This window comes from Leptinotarsa decemlineata, unplaced genomic scaffold, assembly GCF_025532065.1.
Source record: "Leptinotarsa decemlineata unplaced genomic scaffold, Ldec_3_MD MMD2_tig00000218_RagTag_RagTag, whole genome shotgun sequence".
Taxonomy (NCBI): Eukaryota; Metazoa; Arthropoda; class Insecta; order Coleoptera; family Chrysomelidae; genus Leptinotarsa; species Leptinotarsa decemlineata.
Window position 1 is genome coordinate 1,158,125 of NW_027412545.1, and position 19,404 is coordinate 1,177,528.

Sequence of the window (19,404 nt, forward strand, 5' to 3'; positions counted from 1 at the left end):
TTTTAGGTAACAAAAGAGATGATAACTGCACAGCATTGGTTAAAGAGCTTCTTCAAGCTTACCACCAACTTGGATGCAACATGTCCTTAAAAATTCATTTTCTTCACTCTCATCTTAATTTCTTCCCACAAAACTGTGCAGCTGTGAGTGACGAACATGGAGAAAGATTCCATCAAGACATTGCCTTAATGGAACAGAGATATCAGGGCCGTTGGAATGAAGCAATGCTTGCAGACTACTGCTGGTCTGTGTGTAGGGATGCTCCAGAAGTGTTTTATAAAAGACAAGCTGAACGACAGCGATCTTACAATGAATTGGATGGACTCAATTGAAATTTGGTGGTACAAACTTCTTTTATTTGTCAAAACACTAAGAATAATGTTTTTTTTTATTAATTTTGTACTTAAAATATTCTAAAAGAAACATAACAATATTGTTTTATGTACTCTCACTTTTCACGTATAGTATAACTACTCTTTTAGATTAAGTACTGTGTATCTCAAAAACCAGAGCTAATAAAAATTTTTCATTGTTATTTTCGTTTTTATCACCCCAAAATTAGTAGAAATTGACTAATTTAGTGTAGGAAACATTAAAAAAATATTTTTTGTTGTGTTGTGTTATTGCTGTTACTAGCTACTGTCCATAACATGGAGAAATGAGATAAAAATATAATCTCAGGGAGAAAAAACTACGTATTTATAAAATCTTGAAAACGAATTACAGTCAAAAATCTTTCAAAGAGAACGAATATGAAGTAACCTACCGAAGAAACACCATTTGATCCATTTCAATCAATTAAATTCAACTTGATACCAATGTTTCCGTAAGTAATATTATTTATTTAGAAACTGAAGTATTAGTCACAAAAGTTTATTAATGTGTGAGGTCAATTATTTTTAGGAGCACATCAACATAAACATATGTATATTATTAAGAATATTTTTGATTAGCAGAAAACCTAAATAAACATTTTGCGAATAAACTTTTCGTATATGAATATCTCATATTTTTTGTTTCGTCAACTGAAAGGATGAAACTACTTAATTTGAAAAGTTGTAATGAAATATTTCATTTGTAATTATAATTATGGAAACCGCACTGAATTTCAATTATTTTTCTGAAGAGATAAATGTTTATTGATTTCTTTGGATTTTCATCATGCACACTCAAAAAATACGTATGTGACAAAAAACGAAAAAATCCTCAAAAAGTAATGCGTAATATATATTTCAATAAAACATCCAATATACCGGTTACAATGAAATCTTTCTACACGGCGGGCGCCATTCAGTTGTTTCCGAGGTGATAAATTTGAAATTTTGAACAGAATAATAGTTCATTGAAGTCGATATTTTAGTGTAACCGAAAATGAACCCAAGTTAGGAAATTGGAAAATGACTATATTTTTTAACTTTTCAATAATATAACTAAGTGATCATTTCCTTTCAGAATGGTGCCGTAGGAGCCATTTTCTCTTAATTCAATATGACGTCATCTATAGAAAAATTACGATGTTTGCGGTTAGGTTAGGTTAGGTAAGGTCCAAAGTGAGTGGGTCTATTCGACCTTCCACCGCAACCCGCAAGGGTTTATTGTGGCTCACACTTATTCACACTCGACCAAATAAACCCAGCTTCTCAATGAAGCCGATTATTTTGTATGGTGAGTGGTCTTTAAGGTCAGATGGTGAGAGTACGACTCTGCCGAACTCAAAAACCTGATTCTGTCCCTAGCGGGGCAGGTACAAAATAGGTGCTCTGCTGTGTCATCATTTTCCAAACACAGGCGACATACACTGTCCTCCGACAGTCCGAGTCTCTGCATACGTTCTCTGCATGTAGTTCATCCCTATTGTAGTCCAACAACTGTTTGGTATCAAGCTCCGAATGGTGAATAATTGGTTTGGAGTGAGCCAACCTTGGAAGATTCTGCCAGAAGTCCATAAATATTCTTGTCATCCAGGTGTTCAATATTTGTTTGGCAAAGCCTAAAGCGATGCCAATGATAGGTTCTGGTCCGATTAACCTGCTTGCAGCACCATCCTTTGCAAGGAAGTCAGTAGTCTCATTGCCTTCCAGGCCAGTATGGCCAGTAGCCCAGACCAGAGACAATCTATTGAGTCTTCCTATCGAGGAGAGTCGTTTTTGGCAATTTGCTACCAATTCAGATTTTGTTCGGTAGGATCCAAGAGTTTCCAACGCCGCTTGACTGTCTCAGAATATTTTTTATTGACTTGTGTATGAGGTTGGATTCTTTCAGTCTTTCCGCGCACAATTCAATAGCGTTAATTTCCGCTCGAAATACAGTGGCATAGATTCCTAGGCAGGTAGATATCTCTGTCCTGGATCTGAGACTAAAAACACCTGCACCAGAACCGGAAGGTGGTTTTGATCCATGTGTGAACCAACAACTGTCTGCTCTTAGTATTTCCTTCTCCCGGAAGATCCGAAAGGTACTCATTATTTATTTGTTTTTTAAATGCCATTATTCATTAATCTTGAAAATCTAACAGGATTGTTGTTGGATTTTAAAATCAAAGTGTACAAAGTGTACTAAAAAACGTCAAAGTTAATACGCGGTTCATTTCTTTGTGCCAGTGGAATAGTAATTTTTGTTTATTTTCGACAATTACTACTTCAAAATCAAAGAAAGTATTTTTTAATAGTACAAAAGGTATCCTTCAATATCAAATTTCAAAAAATACTTTCCATCAAGATTTTCGAGATGAATTAAATGATAAATGTTGTTTGAAAATATTAAAAAATAAAAGTACGTGAATTTTTTAAAAGTTCTGAATTTTCATTCATAAATTGAGGAACATCGTTCTCGAAGTTCGACAATATTTCATATATTGCTGCCGTATTGAATTTGGAGAAGATGACTCCGAAAGCGCGACTTCAGTGAAAAATGCTCACTTATGTTATATCCTTGAGAAAAAATATATCAAAGAAACATCAAATGATCACTGAGAATACACAGGGTTTCATTCAAATTTTTGACTTGAGTTTATTTCCAGTTGAATCGGAATAGATTTTTGACTCTTTCTTCATTATAAATATCGGCTTCAAAGAACCGTACCTTTGTTCCAAGTTTTCCATTCCATAAACAACTGAATGGTGCCAAAAACAATCATTTCGTGGTCACCCTGTACACTGAGTTTTTCAAAGTAGGTGGTTGAAGTTTTGGAAAGTAATTCATTCCCGTTCACAAAACCGAATTTTTTTGTGATAAAATATTTTTACTTTTCTCAAGACATCATTCGACAAAGTTATGTTGGTCAAACATCCGGAACTATGAAACACCCTATCAGATCCTAGAAGTACTGTACTTTTTGCAGTCACAGGAAATGCAATACTCTTTTTGACGCGCCTTTCTGATGTCTCCAGGAGATGAAGAAAATTAATGATACGTCCTGAAGATTCCAACGTTACTTTCAAACCGTTAACACGTACTTTTGAAATAACTGAGGTTATTTTTCGAAACATGGGTACAATGAGGCGACCTTTTTACTACTAACCAGGTTTCAACAAAAGTTGGAAACAAGCTGTCGTCTGTAAAAATCTTACTTACATACAGTTGTGTAGAAATCACAATACTAAGAATCTAATCGAGTTCGTTAACCCCCGCAACGAATGGAAATTGAGAAAGAACCAAAGTTAATAACTGCACAACAAGATAATTTGGACTATAGATAGTCCTTGCTAATCTCAACGGTTCTACAATTTTCTAGCTAGTGGCTACAGCATCAAATCTTCATTTCCACAACCAACACAAGCATATGGTTCAAAATAATATCACCCTCTCTCTTCCCTGTGTAATTCCTATCATCAGATATTATTCCATGCCTTCTGGTCCTGATGAAGCACCTGTCATCTTTCATGAAAAATGTAACAATAAACTTGCCCTAGAATTCTGTAAGCTCTTCACAAAAAGCATGGCAACAACATGAAATTTGCAAGTTTTGCTTAAATCTTTAAAACTAAGCAACGGATTTTGATATGACCTTTCACAGCTTGTAATCTAGATGAATATTATTGAAGATATTACAGATTTAAAATGCAGGGACATAGCGGTTGTGACGGTACCGGCCGGGGGCGCATGCCTATAAATAGCGCGTTGAACACAGAACGAAAAACTTACCTAATTATAATAAAAAACAACATTAGAATGATGAATTTGAACATCAATTTTCAACCGATGCTCTAAATGATTGGCATAAGGCATAGTTGTTGATTGTTTAATAAAAAGCATAAATAGCTTAAGGACCACGTTCATTGTGACCATCTTCTTGAACATTGACTGTTGATCATAATATTAATGCTTTTTGTTCATTAACCAATTATTCAATTCCTTATAGCAACAATATAAACATCTATTTTATGACACAGAGTTCATTGTGAACTTACTGATCATCATTGGCCCAAGGTTCAAAAGAATAATTTTAATGATTGAAGACATTGTTACGTGGTCTGAAATAATTCTTCTATCATCAAGGGTACATTGATCGAACACAAGACGGCACTAGTATTGATGTTTTCTGAACATTGATTCATCAAAATTATTCCTTATTACAAAACTTTAAACCTATATTCTATTACTAAAAATACCAACTTTTGATCACTAGTGAACATTGATTTAATATTCAAGAACATTATGATGATGCTCGTGGACATTCATTAATGGTATTATGAATGTACAGGGTGATTTCTAGCTAAGTTGCAAAAATTAAATTAGATTAGATTACTCTCAAATATTGAATGAGATTTTCCGTAAGATTTTTTAAAGTAAATTGTTCAACTACGAAATAGGCTTGAAACATATTCTCATTAAATTGGTTTTTTGGACGGATTTGAAACGTTTTTCTATAAAGCTCGATTCAGGATGAATTTAAATTTACAGGACAAAATGTAATCTGAGATTTGTTGTGTACTTTATATAAATAATTCATTTTTATTCATTTATAATACATCCTGAGAATCTCAGATTTTTTGATAGGCATCTAATTTACAGAAAAAGTAACACCTTTATTACAGAAAGTGTCTTAAGATATTTTTTTATACGAAAGATGTGATGTGCTCGAGAAAATGAAAATCATCCTTTGTTAAAGTAAGCTTTAATTATTTTTCAGATATTCACATAAAATATGTATTTTAGAATACGTGTTTGTTGATTTCATTTGATGAAAAAAGATTTCTATAAATGACCACAACATTATACTTTCTGCTGGAAAGTTTAAATTAAATATATATATTATTTTGAAGCAGATATCCACTGCCCTCATAATATTAAAAAATTTATACTTTATTCCATCAAAGTATGTGTAAATTTCACTTATTTTTGTGATATCTTCTCCAATTGCAAAAATAAAAGGCTGAATTGAGGATTTTTTAGATTGCAGGAATTTTATCCAGTCCTCCACTTCTTGAATGGTTTTTCCGACATATAGAAATGATTGTTGTGAATCACGTATGGTGAATTTCGTTGTTCGTGATTTACCAGTAGAGTCTTTCTTAACTACCTTATTGGTGGGTATGAAAAAACCATGAAGGGCCCACAAAACTGCTGCATCTCTTCCATCTGAAATAATGTCAGTTTTTGTTATAATATTTCGAGTGGCATACATAGTTCAATACTAATGCATAAAATTTAAGAATATTCAATAATTTGATGATGTTTCTTTTTTAAAAATAGCAAGAAAATGAAAACATACACATAATTTGGACTTGTTTACCATTATTTTCTTTTATACTGAACCAGTTATTTTGAATTTTCTAAGTTCGATATGAATATATACTTACTCTAACAGGAATTATCTAAGATATTGGAGCCGTCATTTTAATATTTCCAATTATGATTTTAAATTATTAATAAGCTACCTCTAACCGAACCTCTTAAGACATAGAAGAACAGAAAGTTGAAAAATATTTTCTACCAAAATAAACAATTATGATTGGTTTTGAAAATTATTTCAATTATTTTATGTTTAATGATTCAAGAAATTATAATTCAGTAGAATTAAATAAAATGATACCCACTTCTATAATGTTGATCTATGTGATAACTAACAAACGTAATAAATCGTATATATGTTTTACATTTTTTATCTTACCTTGCCTCGACAAAATATTTGTATACGCCCTTGCGTATAAAACCGCCACGTGCCGAATCTGAGTAGGATAGGTCATTAACTTGCATCTGAAATTCGTGAAATTTGTCTATGATATCCTTATTCAGTAGTAACATACGTTTTTCAATAATTTTCGCGATTTCACAAACTATATAATATAAATTGAAAATGATAACTTACCAACAGATATATTAACTCAACTCCTCACAATAATGTAAAAGTATGCACTTTTTAAACACTGAATTACTAAAATCGGGAATCGGAGGCAAATTCTTTTAACCGTCGTAGACCTGCATTGTAGGTGGGGGGCGAAAAAGCCGCAAGGGTATTGCAATAAGGCATTAATGATTGGCCGAATGAATAAATACATTAACTTATTTTGATAGCCTTATATCAATGTCCTTGGTAATAATATTAATGAAGGAACGTTTTGGCTAATGATTCTAAGCCTAGTTATAATGATTCAACTGAAATAGGATGAGTAACATAACCTTATTACAATCACCCATTGAGCATTAAACGATACCCTTGATGATTAAAGGTACATAATATTGATCAACCTATGTTCATTAGCACAATACATATTTTCCTCGTTGTAAAGAAATTTTACCAAGTGACAGTGAATTTTACATAAAATTAATGATGAAAATACATTACCATAACGGATCAGGTACCATCATAATAATTATTACGTTGATTATTCAATCACGAAAAGTGATTTACATGATCACTTTTAGTCATTGTCTTGAAAAAAAATACATTGTGCCAATGATTTTTAGTTAATCACTAGTGATTATTGATATCAGGTCCAATTTTTCTTTCTGTGAAGACCGCGCTTCGCCCTCTAGCACTTCATGCTCACCAGCAATCGCATGCGTTTATATGTATATTCAGTATCAGCATGACACCCATGCGGGCCGGGGTGGGTGGCTAGTTTGAAATGAAATATACCTATCTTTTGCGGTATATGAAGTCAAAATGACCGAAAAAGAGTATCCCGTTCAATGAAAAATCGAGGATTTCGTTAAATGTTGATGCTGGATAACGACTCTTCGTTTTTGTTTGGCTAACTTGTATGTTACTGAATTAGTTTTCACATGTAGGAAAATCTGATTTCATAATTCTGTAGTTGTCTATAAATATGCTTCTGGTGTGTTTCAATTAGAAGTACATAGCAACTCTCACCAATTTTACAAAAAACTAAGTTCAAGTAAGAATGCACTACAATTTCAAATACCTTACGAAGATTTGATTCGATAGATTGAATTTTCTCGTTTACTCATTTTGAATATTGTACCAGTAATAATTCCTCCAATGTTGGCATTGAAACATATTCTAACTTCAAAACAAAATAGAAATAAAAATACAGTGATTCAATTATGATTTTATTCGCATCATAAAGGCGTCAAAATAATATTTATATAAAATAACCTTAATATTATAATCTTAACACAATTTGCTATTGCAATATATGCAAGATTTGTGCATGAATATATACAACACTAATATTATATGGAAATGGATGACAAACATCTAATGATGAAGAAGCTCTGAAAACATTCAATAATCAAATTGTCTGGTAAATAGATGGTAACATAAATGAAAATGCTACTCCAAACCTGTATATTCTGGTAGATGAGTAACGAAAGAAATAAATAAAAAATAATATTTTTTCAAAATGGTAAGAACTTAAAGGTACTTTAACAGCGTTTGGAGTTACATGGGATGAAATGTTTGACTAGTCTTTTTACTTTACTGACTAATAATATAAACGATATTGAACACATTTTAAAACTCGCACAGCCGACCTGAATCGGAGATCTGATTTTTCTCGTGAAAAATATATGTCTGATGTATAAGTACTGTATCCCTGTTAGCGATTAGGAAACAAACTCAACCGTGCTCTCCTACAGGGTTCCGTAATAATAAATATCGGTAAGTAATCAAAGTTAAAACACTTTGATTGGCAAACGAATGAATAATATATGCACTGATTTGCCATATATCTTTTTTTGTACTTCGTTTTTTGAACCATTTTCAATGTTCTCTACTATGTTATTGCTATCAACCGGTCTAATTGGCATACCCAATCAGGGGTCTATCCTTAAGGCATACTTTAAAAGCATTTGGGTTGAGTGTGACACCGGCGATACCCTTTAAGCTAGGTAATGGATGGTCCTCTGGTACAGATAGATCGAAGGAGTGTAAAATCGACGAGAAAAATAAAAAGATCTCCATCCTAGCCATAACTTCACCAAGACATTTTCTTCTGCCTTCTCCAAATGGTAAGAAGCATTCTGGATTCAAGAGTTTACCTTCTGAGCTGATGAATCTGGAAGGGTTGAACTTTTCTGGCTCGTCCCACAGATCTGGGTTCATGTGCACATAGTGAAGTAGGGGCACAACTTGCGCATGCTTAGGCAAGGTGTATTTTCCCAACTTTATGACCCTGTAACAAACACAAGAGTAGAAACTAATATTCTTCCAACCTTCAGTAAATTCTAAATGATTTACATAATAGTGCGTATACTGAACCTTAACTTACATAAACTCTTCAGTATTGTCTTATATTCAACAGTCGTTTTGCGTGATTACGAAATATTTAAGAAATCGTCTGAATTGAATGACCGAAGTTCATCGACCGAAAAATAAATTATTTTCAGGCCGATAGCTTTCACTTTTTTGCAGGAGCCGAATTTACATTGCCACAGAGCTGAATCCACATATTACATACACCGTGTACCAAAAAATGAGTTCCAAAGTTTTGTAATTACTTATTGATTAATTTCTTTGAATATGGTTCGCAATATTATTTAATTTAATGTTCCAGGCTTCCATTCTTCAAAAATTTCAACATAATTGTGCAATATATAGGAACAAAATGTTAACAAATTATAGTCGATTGTTTTCAGCTCTGTCATCTTTTCCTCTATCAGTTCATCATCTTTGTTTGATTTTGTCATCATCTTTCGAAAAAAAAATCATCGATTCGAATTTTGCATTATATTCAACCGGTCACAAAATAGTGAGACGGAAAATTCAATATTACTCAATCTGCGAAAACTCTTTCCCAAGCATTTCGTTAAACTTCAAAGGTTATATAAATTTTGAAGAATGGTTGAATTCTATTGTTTGAGATCAAATTCAAACTCACAAAGAAGTAACACTATAAGACTTTGAAAAATTTTTTCATCATTACTTTGTGTAAATTCTATATTTACGTAAAGTTCGTACATTATTTTTCTACAAACTTATATAGGTAAGTACTTCCATTTCGCATCATACCTATTTGTTTTGGGAACAGGTCTTTATAATTGTATGGCAACAATTTACTTAATTTATGTTAGAAGTTCCTTGAAGACTAATTTATGTGTAAACAGACAGCCAGATATTTGATTGACTTTTCGATATTACGATCTTCTGAAAACTAAAAGAGTTTTTGGGCTAAAGTAGAAACTAGTTTATTTCTAAGACCACCAACACCTCACGTTGTATAAAACTTCTTAGTTGTGGGAATACAATTAAAATTAAATCTCTAAAATGTTCAAAAATAGCCAAACCATCATTGCAAAATGTTATGGATAGAAAACTGGATAAAAGTATCTAAAACTCAATAACAATTCTCAGATAATGAGAGCTTCTGAATTATTTTCGACAATTTGTTGATCTCTATTTTTAAATTTCTAAACCCATACAAAGAGAGACTTAAAATTCATCATTCATTTTCATTCATAAATTCAAATTGAACCAAAATGACTTATGAGGAAAGAAACACGCTGATTCTCAGAAGTATCACTATCAAAATTGTTCGATTATGTTTCGATTGGGACACTCAGTAGATTCAAAGCCATACATTACTTCAAGGACAATGGACATCGAAATGAAAAGGAGACTAAATGAAACCGCTGTAAGCTGAATTGTTGAACGAAGTATATGAATGAATAATGATATTTTATTCTAATATCTCAAATTTAAATTTATAATGAGGTCAAAACTATTTTTTTTGAATTAGGATAAAATGTTTCTGTTACCAGGTGTCAAATTATGTTTGACTGAATAATTATGAAAACAGATCACTATATATTTGTAGTCGAAGAACTGGCATCGAAAATATACAGGAGTTTTCTGAAGGCTAATATTTTCATCTTTATTGTTTTCCGAAAGATCAAAATCAACAGGAAGTGAGGAATTATATGAAATAGCAACTCTACACCTACGATGAATATTTCATTTAAATTTTTTCCAGATTGTGAAATATGATACAAAAAATGAACCAAATGAAGTACACCTGAAAGTTTGGATGTTTCATGTTTTGGTGAATATATCTCTGTTTCAATTTTAATTCCAGTTCAGATGAAATCAGCATTACTATAACTGAGATTTGGGATGATTGGCAATAAATTTAAGCTACGGGTTCATGAAATTTTCGAAAAATTCTAATGGAATTTGCCATTCAGTTATGATATTTCAGGCCAGAGTTGTACCGTTACTAATGAAATACTTGAATAAATATTGTAACCGACAACGGAAAATTTCAGAAATTGAATAATCTGATGGTACTAATATTTCAAGTCAATAAATCACAATTAGCTTCGAAAAGGATTTATCTTCTGCTGATATTGCGTGAACTTAATTTTGTTCAAATACTTGAGAAATATTTACCTAGTAGGGGCATGGGTTGTTCCCAGAGGCACTATATTCGCAATTCTGAGAATTTCGTTCAGGGTGGCATTTGTAATGGGCAAATAGGAAATATCGTCCAGTGCCGGCAATCTTCCACGTCCAACTACTTCATCAAGTTCTTCCTGGACAGCTTTCATTTCATCTGGATAGTGCAACATGAACAAGATCGACCACTGAAGCGAACTTTTAATGGTTTCCATCCCAGCGGAAAATAAGTCACCCATGATTTGTTGGATCTGGCGATCTATAAAAAATATACACTTTATGAGCGGCAATGAAAGACATTTGGTTGTTCGAATAATCACTGGGAAAGTTTTTATATTCTACTTACCGGGATCTTTTCCATGGAATAATCTATCCACATTTCCTTCTTTCATTGCCAAAGAAACGTCATTCACGTACATATCAAGAAGGTCTCTTGGATTGCCTGGATCGAAAGTTTTTTTGTGATCGTCAATTTTTTCTTGCATGTATTCTGCCATTTCCGCACGATTCTGTAAAGATCCACAATTAAAAAAGGTTCATTGATGAATTATTGACATTTCAACTTTTGAGCAATATTCTTTATACGGAAAAAATTAGTCCTTTGTTCTTTTAAGTAACTATAACATGTTTTTACCTGTTCGATTTTCGCCACAACTCCTCCGAAACAAAAAGGCAAAATCCTCAACGTCGGTATGAAATTGGCTACTTCTAATGATCCAAACAGTCTGAAGCCTTCTTCAATCAAATTCATAAAGCGAATGAATTGTACGTCATTATGGGAGAATTTAACAGACATCATCATCCCACATATAACATTGGAAACGTTAACAGCAAAAACTTCACTCGTATCCACTGGTTTTCCTCCTATTGTTCTCAAATACCCGATGCAACTATTAACTTCGTCCATAATACGCTTTTCCATGAGGTCTTTTCTTGCATTAAAATACGACATACCAAAACGACGAAAACTGGCATGAAGATACCTACGTTGCTGTTTCCATAAATCTCCAGCAATATTTATTACTCCTGAAAATGAGATGACAGTTTAGCTTAAGCTCCCAGATAAAATAAACAGAGATTGTGATTTGATTTCTGAGTTATAATGAAATAATTTGCTGAGGAAGAAACTACTGTTTTCATATTTTTTCTGTCAAGGAACAGAATTGTGTTAAAAGAAGTGATATGAATCAACGAAAGGGACGAAACTACTGATAGCTATTGAAAGGGTTCTGAAATTATTTTATTTCTTTAACAGCACCTTAAGTGCAAATTATCTGTAAATTTTATTCTTCTGCAAAGAACGTTGTTATATTTCAAAACTAACTCTACTATCATTCCATTCAATAATCGCATATTCAATAAAAAAATCTGCCATATAATCGAATAAGTAAATATTGATCTTTGTTTACAAGTAATCATCATTTTCAGCCGCTCACAATCTAGGTTATGTGATACGATATCAACTTATTCAGATAATGAAAATGATCACTTTTACTAGAGATGTGACCTGCGAAGGCCATCGTAAAGTATGTCAATCATATACAACTTTTATTTATAGAACCGCGCAAAATTATTTTTAATCTTCTATGAATTAATTCAATTCACGCTTACCGTAGCCTCCTAAGATGTTTGTGAATTCATTAGTGGGTCTGCCGGTGAACTCTTCTTTACGGAAAACTTCCCTTATTTGTTTGGGATCACTCAGAACTACGCACAATTGACTGCCTAGTCTGACGGAGAATATTGGTCCATATTTTTTGGCGAGATCTTGATAATATAGGTGGAGTTCGCTGCCTTTTATAGACCACATTGAGCCCACTATCGGCAAACCCCAGGGACCTGGGGGTAGATTCCATTCTTGTTTAATAACTTGGATTAATTTCATGACGAGTAACACTAGTGATGTTGCAAGTAAAACTTGTGTTGAATACGCCTCCGACACCAACTTCCATAGCACTGTACTATCGTGAACGAACATTTTATGATTTCATTAATTACTATGATTTAAAATCGCGTATTGTAGGTACCTGATTTATATAATCAAATGCCTCACGGTGTCTACAGAAGTGTCATTGCAAGCAATGCTTTTATACATCGACGTACTACTGACTTAAGACGGTATAGTGGGGAGTGTCTTATGAGGAGGAGCGAGGTTTCTTGGCCAATAAGCGGATAATTTGGTTTCCCACCCGTGCGTGACTATCGAGATGCATTTCATTCACCAATTTCTTCAGTGTTCAGGAAGATTTTGAGGAAGCAGTGCTCATGGTTCTCTAATATACTACGAGTAACCCGCAAATGAGCATTTCAAAAATAGAATCAAGTTCATCCCAGTTATGGTTTTCGAGTTTCGCGCAGTTCGAGTTTTGACGTGTAAATGCTCTTCTTCAAAAAGTAACTCTGAAAAAATTACCAGTTCAACGTTGTTAAAAAACGTTTGTTCAGAAAAAAAAGGAAGATTCACTCCTCGAATAGATACAAAAAAAAAGTTGACAGGTTTTAATTAACTCGCGCTTTTTTTCTAACATTGTGAAAAAATGTTATAGTTTTTTTGGTGAAGGTATGTGCTTCAGCAAGAGTTCATTGACCTTTTGCTCCTGTAGACGATTTTTATATTCAATAATTTGTGTTGGTTGACAAAATCACAAACACTTTTTTCAACATGAAATTTCAACGTCGATTTTTTTTATTTTAAAGGGTACGTCTGAATATAATGACACTGTGGATGTGAACTATATTCACTGAACTAATAACAACTGATGATGATTCAAAAGTGATTTTGAAACTTATGAAAGCGTTTGTGTTTGAGAATGATTAAAGTCTGTATGTGAAAACTTCATTTATGGGATAACAATATATGAGAATCATGAAACTCTTGAAAGTTACTGGAAATAAGTTTCAAAAATTCCTTCTTTGAGTTCAAAATAGTTTCTCACATTCAGCATTGATGGACTGCTTCAAAAATTTTGGTGTTCATTTGTGTTTTTCGAACGTTATATTAAAAATTAAAAACAAAATGCATGGACATGTGTTTGACAGCTCACTGAATATTCTTTAAAAGCCATTTTTGTGGAGGACTCAATACTTCTTACTGTTTTTTTTTTTGGTACATAACTTTCTATAATTTGAAAACTAAACATAGCTAAATCAAAAGAGAATCGGCTGAAGTGTAAAAGGGGGCAAACTGATGAATTGGACGTATATGTCAAAAGAATTAGTGTTATTCACAATTTGAGGCGATAGATATGAACTGAATTTCGAATTTTGAAAATTCACAAAGATTGCTGTCGGAGACGTCTAACTCTAAAGAAAGCTAAGTATAAATAATTAATTTTTTGCAATTTATATTTTAAATTTGTAAGCAAAATTCATGAATACGACAAGTTACTGACTAATTGGACTCTTCAGTGGTTCATACTACGCAAAAACTTTTCGTGATGAACTTTTCAGTTTGCACCTTATTACACTTCAGCAGATTCTCTATTGATTTTCATTTGTTTATTTCCTAGGCTTTGGAAGGTTATATATCCAAAAAAAAAAACAGAAAGATGCTCATTGAACTTTTTTACTTGATTTCTTTCAGATAGTTTGCAAAAATAAAAAAAATATCTCATTTCCAACTGAAAATTCCTATATATATATATATATATATATACACGCATATCCCAAATTTGCCCAATTTCTCGTATAAGGAAAGAAAACTTTTCACATATAGTCAGTGGGCATACTTGAAGACTGGCTATAAATCAAATCATCTGAAGGAACAGTTCGTTCAGGCCGGTCTCAACTCCCTACACTGTAGTTTATTGGACTGACACCTATCAGAAATGCATATGCTGTTGGCAATACAACTGCCGCATATACAGGAATAACATCAGTGTAGTATCCTGCACTGACACCTGTCGGATATAGTCCAACGCCTTTCGTGGTATTATCCATTAACCTACAGTATAGGGAGTTGAGACTGGCTTGAACGAATTATTCCTTCAAATGATTTGATTTATAGCCAGTATACAAGTATGCCCACTGACTATACAGTGGGCAAAAGCACTTTGACAAACTTCAGGAGGTGATTCCTCACAATATTCTAATATGAATTGTCCAAATAAATAAATGTCTTGTGAAAAATGCAAAATATTCGTAATAACTTCAACATGCATCGATTATCAAATAATCGACTTGAAGTTTTCAAGTCCAAATATTTAGAAAACGGTTGCTTACAGCGACTAGTAACAAGGGTAGCTTATTTACGTATATATGATGAAGGAATCGATTTTTCTACTGAAAAATGTGCTAGAAGTACGCCCAAAAAAGTTATGAAACTTTAAAAAAGAAAAAGACGTGTAGGTGGCACCCCCTACGAGTAAGAGCAATAAGAACATCAGGTTCGAATTCGACACCTCAAAAACCTCCTATTATCAAGTTTCGTTTAATCAAGTTCAGTATTTCAAAAGTTATTTGAAAAAAACGAAAATAAAAATAAAACTTCAACATCCTGTATCTTGGGAACGAAGCGTTTTCGGACATCTATTTATTAGAATATTGTGAGGAATCACCTCCTGAAGTTTGTCAAAGTACTTTTGAATCACCCTGTATGTGAAAAAAAAGATAAATAGATATGTACTAATCTGATCATTCCCATATTGATTTCAATTCAAGAGCCAATGGTAGACACCTGTTTCAGCCTATTGGGCATCAATTGAAGACAAAATGTGAATAAGCAAGAAAAGTACTTGATAAAAATAACTGCGTAAACGCAAGCGAGACATGAGTGGAACCACCTATTGGTGTGACACCAAAGTCAACTTTACAAGTTTTTATATCATTGTTGGTGATTTGACCAATCAACCGACAACTGCTGTAGCAGAAATTTAGAAAACTATCCTGGAATGTCATCGTAAAACGAATTCATATGTTTCTAAAAATGATATGAAATAAAGAAAGATTAATGCAGTCAAGCTGCTGGAAAATAATTCCATGAAAATTAAAAGATAAATAGATGAAGTACTATTCTGATCACTCACATATTGGTTTCAATAGGTTTCAGCATACTGGGCATCGTCAGTACCGGGCAGGCTGTCTTCGATTGAAGACGAAATGTGAATAACCAAGGAAACTACTTGATAAAAATAACTGCGTAAACGCATGCTATAACATTGAGATTCAGACGGGTACGATATTCTATCTTGAAATGATAGCCCTTTATACCGTAATATCAAAATTATTGTTTTCAGTTATCGCAGAATTAAAACAATGGCAAGGTGGAATACATTAAATTTCAACTTTATAATTCTAATTGCACCACTGATGCAAAATGATAGTAAAATGGAACCTTCATGTAGGTAGAAAGTGAGATTGAAAAGATATCCATTTTTCATGTGTGAACTTTTCTCAGATTCAATATAAATTTATTTTCAACTCATTATAGCTTTCACTGATACTTCAGCCACAAACTACCTTTTCGAAAAAAATATATGTTGATAATTTACTTGATTAAGAGTCGAAAATCATATTTGCCTCAATTTCAATTTCAATTTCAATAACCTTATTTGGATTTGAATTTCAGTAGTTCGGACTTCCATTGTCTACTATATAAAATGATTTGAAATCCCTGAAACAAGTAAAAAAGAATAATTAAAAAAGAATAGTTGAAAATAACAATTATATTAAGCAACAATAAACCTGAAATGAAATGATAGTGAAATAACCTACAAGTAAAAATATAATAATTGAATAAATAAAAATTAAAGGAATGCAAAAAGAAAATAATAAAAAAATAAAAAAGTGTAGAGATTCCAAGTCACGTTAGTTCACGACGTTTCGATTGTTGGTATCCACAATCGTCTTCGGGTGATGACCAGTCATCACCAACAATCGAAACGTCGTGAACTAACGTGACTTGGAATCTCTACACTTTTTTATTTTTTTATTATTTTCTTTTTGCATTCCTTTAATTTTTATTTATTCAATTATTATATTTTTACTTGTAGGTTATTTCACTATCATTTCATTTCAGGTTTATTGTTGCTTAATATAATTGTTATTTTCAACTTTTCTTTTTTAATTATTCTTTTTTACTTGTTTCAGGGATTTCAAATCATTTTATATAGTAGACAATGGAAGTCCGAACTAGTGAAATTCTTCACGAAACATTGTCAATCACCTTCAAACAAACGTTATTTGGATTTTATAGCAATACATAATTTAATATGTCACTACTCCAAAAAAAATTCATTTGCAATAAAGCATTGTCAAACGTAAAAAGTTTTATGAGAAGGTTTCAAGTTCAAAAGCACTAGCTGAAATTTTGCATATCCACTCAAAATTGTGTCCAAAAAATTTTGACAGTTTTCGGTAGTCTGATAACTAACCTCACTTTTGAATTTTTTACTGAAAAATAATGGAGTTGCATATTATGTGGACTCTACCGACAACACTGTATAAATGAAAGGAATGAATAAACCTAATCAAATTCAACTGTGGAGCCGAACAGAAAATGTTCCAATAACTTCAATAGAAATAGTCAAAAACTGAAACTAATTGACATCAATTTCAAAATCAATGTATCGAAGACCACGAGGGAAATTTATTAACAAATTCATTTTGATTTAACATATGGAGTTATCCTTCAGATTTTGATATTACCAAAATCCGGCCATGAACCACTGAATAATTCTCATGTAAATTCATTGCTAGGAAAAATACAGTCGCTTCATATACTTTGTATAACATATATTTTGTTATATCGAAATGACCTTCTGAAACGTCGCGTCGGTTTTATTTTCTTTTTTCTTTTCACTAATTGAATTTTAGTTAGGCAGCTGGATTGAGTTTGTTATGGTCCAAACGTCAACACCGATTTTTGAAAACAAATATGGAGGGTGGGCCAGTGCAAATGAAACATTGCCAATTCCCCATAAATGGCAATCGGAAAAAGCTCGCTCAAGATCCTTCGATTTTTATTTCGAGGGGAAAATCTTTTGCATCTATTATCCAACCCTCAAATCTTAAATGGTGTCAGATTTCAAGCGATATCTCAGTTGAAAGTTCATAGATTTCTCTTTTTGACACTTCTAATTTTTTTTAATATGATGCAGTAGTTTTCCAGAAAATAAAAAGATTATGGAAAAAGTAATATATCTACTCTGGAATTTGATAATGAACGGAAGCACTTTTCTCGATCTTCCTTCAAAAGTATTTAGAATTTCATTTGCCTACATTCAGTATGTGAGAAAGGTGACATACCCCCCATGAAGACGCCATCTATCGAAGAAATTCTATCCCCGAATATCAGAGATAAATGAGGCTCCCCATGGCGGCCAGTTGCAAAGCCAAGCTTTGACATCGAAAGCCAACAAGATTCGTCTTCTCTCTATCACTGCAGCTTCCACTGCAAGACAACTAAAGTCCAGAGCCCAAATACAACGCATTCATGGTTCAATACAAGAGAGCGTTGTTTCAACTTTCGACCAAGAGCGCTTTTATCAAATCTTGAAAGCAGGAGACCAACGTTCTGAACATATGTTGAAGTAAAAATTCAGTGAGATGGTGGGCAAATTTTGAATTTCGTTGTTTCTTCTTTGTACGGTCAGAAACCTAATAAAAGGTAATTCTCTTCATGTTGTTGTATGGTTGGATTGCGTTTGGCGACAATCAGTATTACCTATCATAGATGTGGATGTTAGCTTCTTTGAGCTTTCAACAACCAAGAATCTCACACGAAGGAATTAGATTGAACTAGATCGAAATAAAGTCTTTTTAGGTTTCACGATAGAAATCGAGTTTTTTATGAATCAAATCGGTTTTGGTCCAAGAGATGTGATACATTTCTGTACAATTAGGTTTTTAGGAATTGGGTAAGTAATGTCGCAAATAAATCATCTACGTCAAACAATCGAGATCCTTACGAGATGGAAAGAAGAAACAAGGAACGAATCAATAATCAATATTGACGACATTTCAAGGGCGTAAGCCCTTGAAAATGTATCTAATCAAGGAAAAGCTTTCAAATCTTCAATTTATGATAAAACAGTACTTCGAGGCAGATGCTTATCCATAAAAAAGCTGCCACATTTTTAATTTGGCGGTTGCGGATGTATAAAGAGTTGTAAGCTAATGTTTCAAATAATCTCAATTGTTTCCACTAAACTTATTTTGAAAGTCAAATCCAGAAGCACGATTAAAATCTCACAATTCGACGTAGATAATTTATAGTAGCTAACTCATCAATCTTGCCTCCAAGAATAATGAGTTAGGTGGAGAAATCGATGTGCAAAAAATTTACATTATTTTGCGTTGAATATGCGAAAATCAGCAAGGAACTGCAGAATCTTAGCAATTTGAAACGGCCAAGGAGTACGACAGATTCCATATAACTTTCCTTAGCATGGACCATCATATATGCTGTTTGTTGAATAATGTGAGATTGCGTCCTATTTGCTTCGAAATAGTTTTGAGTGGAAAAAAATTTGAAAATTATTTTTGTTTTGGTTACCGAACAACTCATCTTCTATACTAGAAAACACATGATGAAAGGTGCTTCCTCTTCAATCCCTGGCCCGCACAAGATGCAACTTTTGAGAAATGCAAGAAAACATTTCAATATT

The 19,404-nt window shown here is 32.8% G+C and overlaps 1 protein-coding gene across 1 annotated transcript; it reads right to left on the minus strand.

Moving 5' to 3' along the window:
• Positions 1-7,502: 7,502 nt before the first annotated feature.
• Positions 7,503-12,889, minus strand: Cyp18a1 (Cytochrome P450 18a1). The gene is made up of 5 exons (XM_023161958.2): positions 12,410-12,889; positions 11,433-11,824; positions 11,145-11,307; positions 10,793-11,057; positions 7,503-8,579 (listed from the first exon to the last, which is right to left on the minus strand). The coding sequence occupies exons 1-5, from the start codon at positions 12,774-12,776 to the stop codon at positions 8,204-8,206; spliced, it is 1,563 nt and encodes a 520-aa protein (XP_023017726.1). The 5' UTR covers positions 12,777-12,889; the 3' UTR covers positions 7,503-8,203.
• Positions 12,890-19,404: the final 6,515 nt, after the last annotated feature.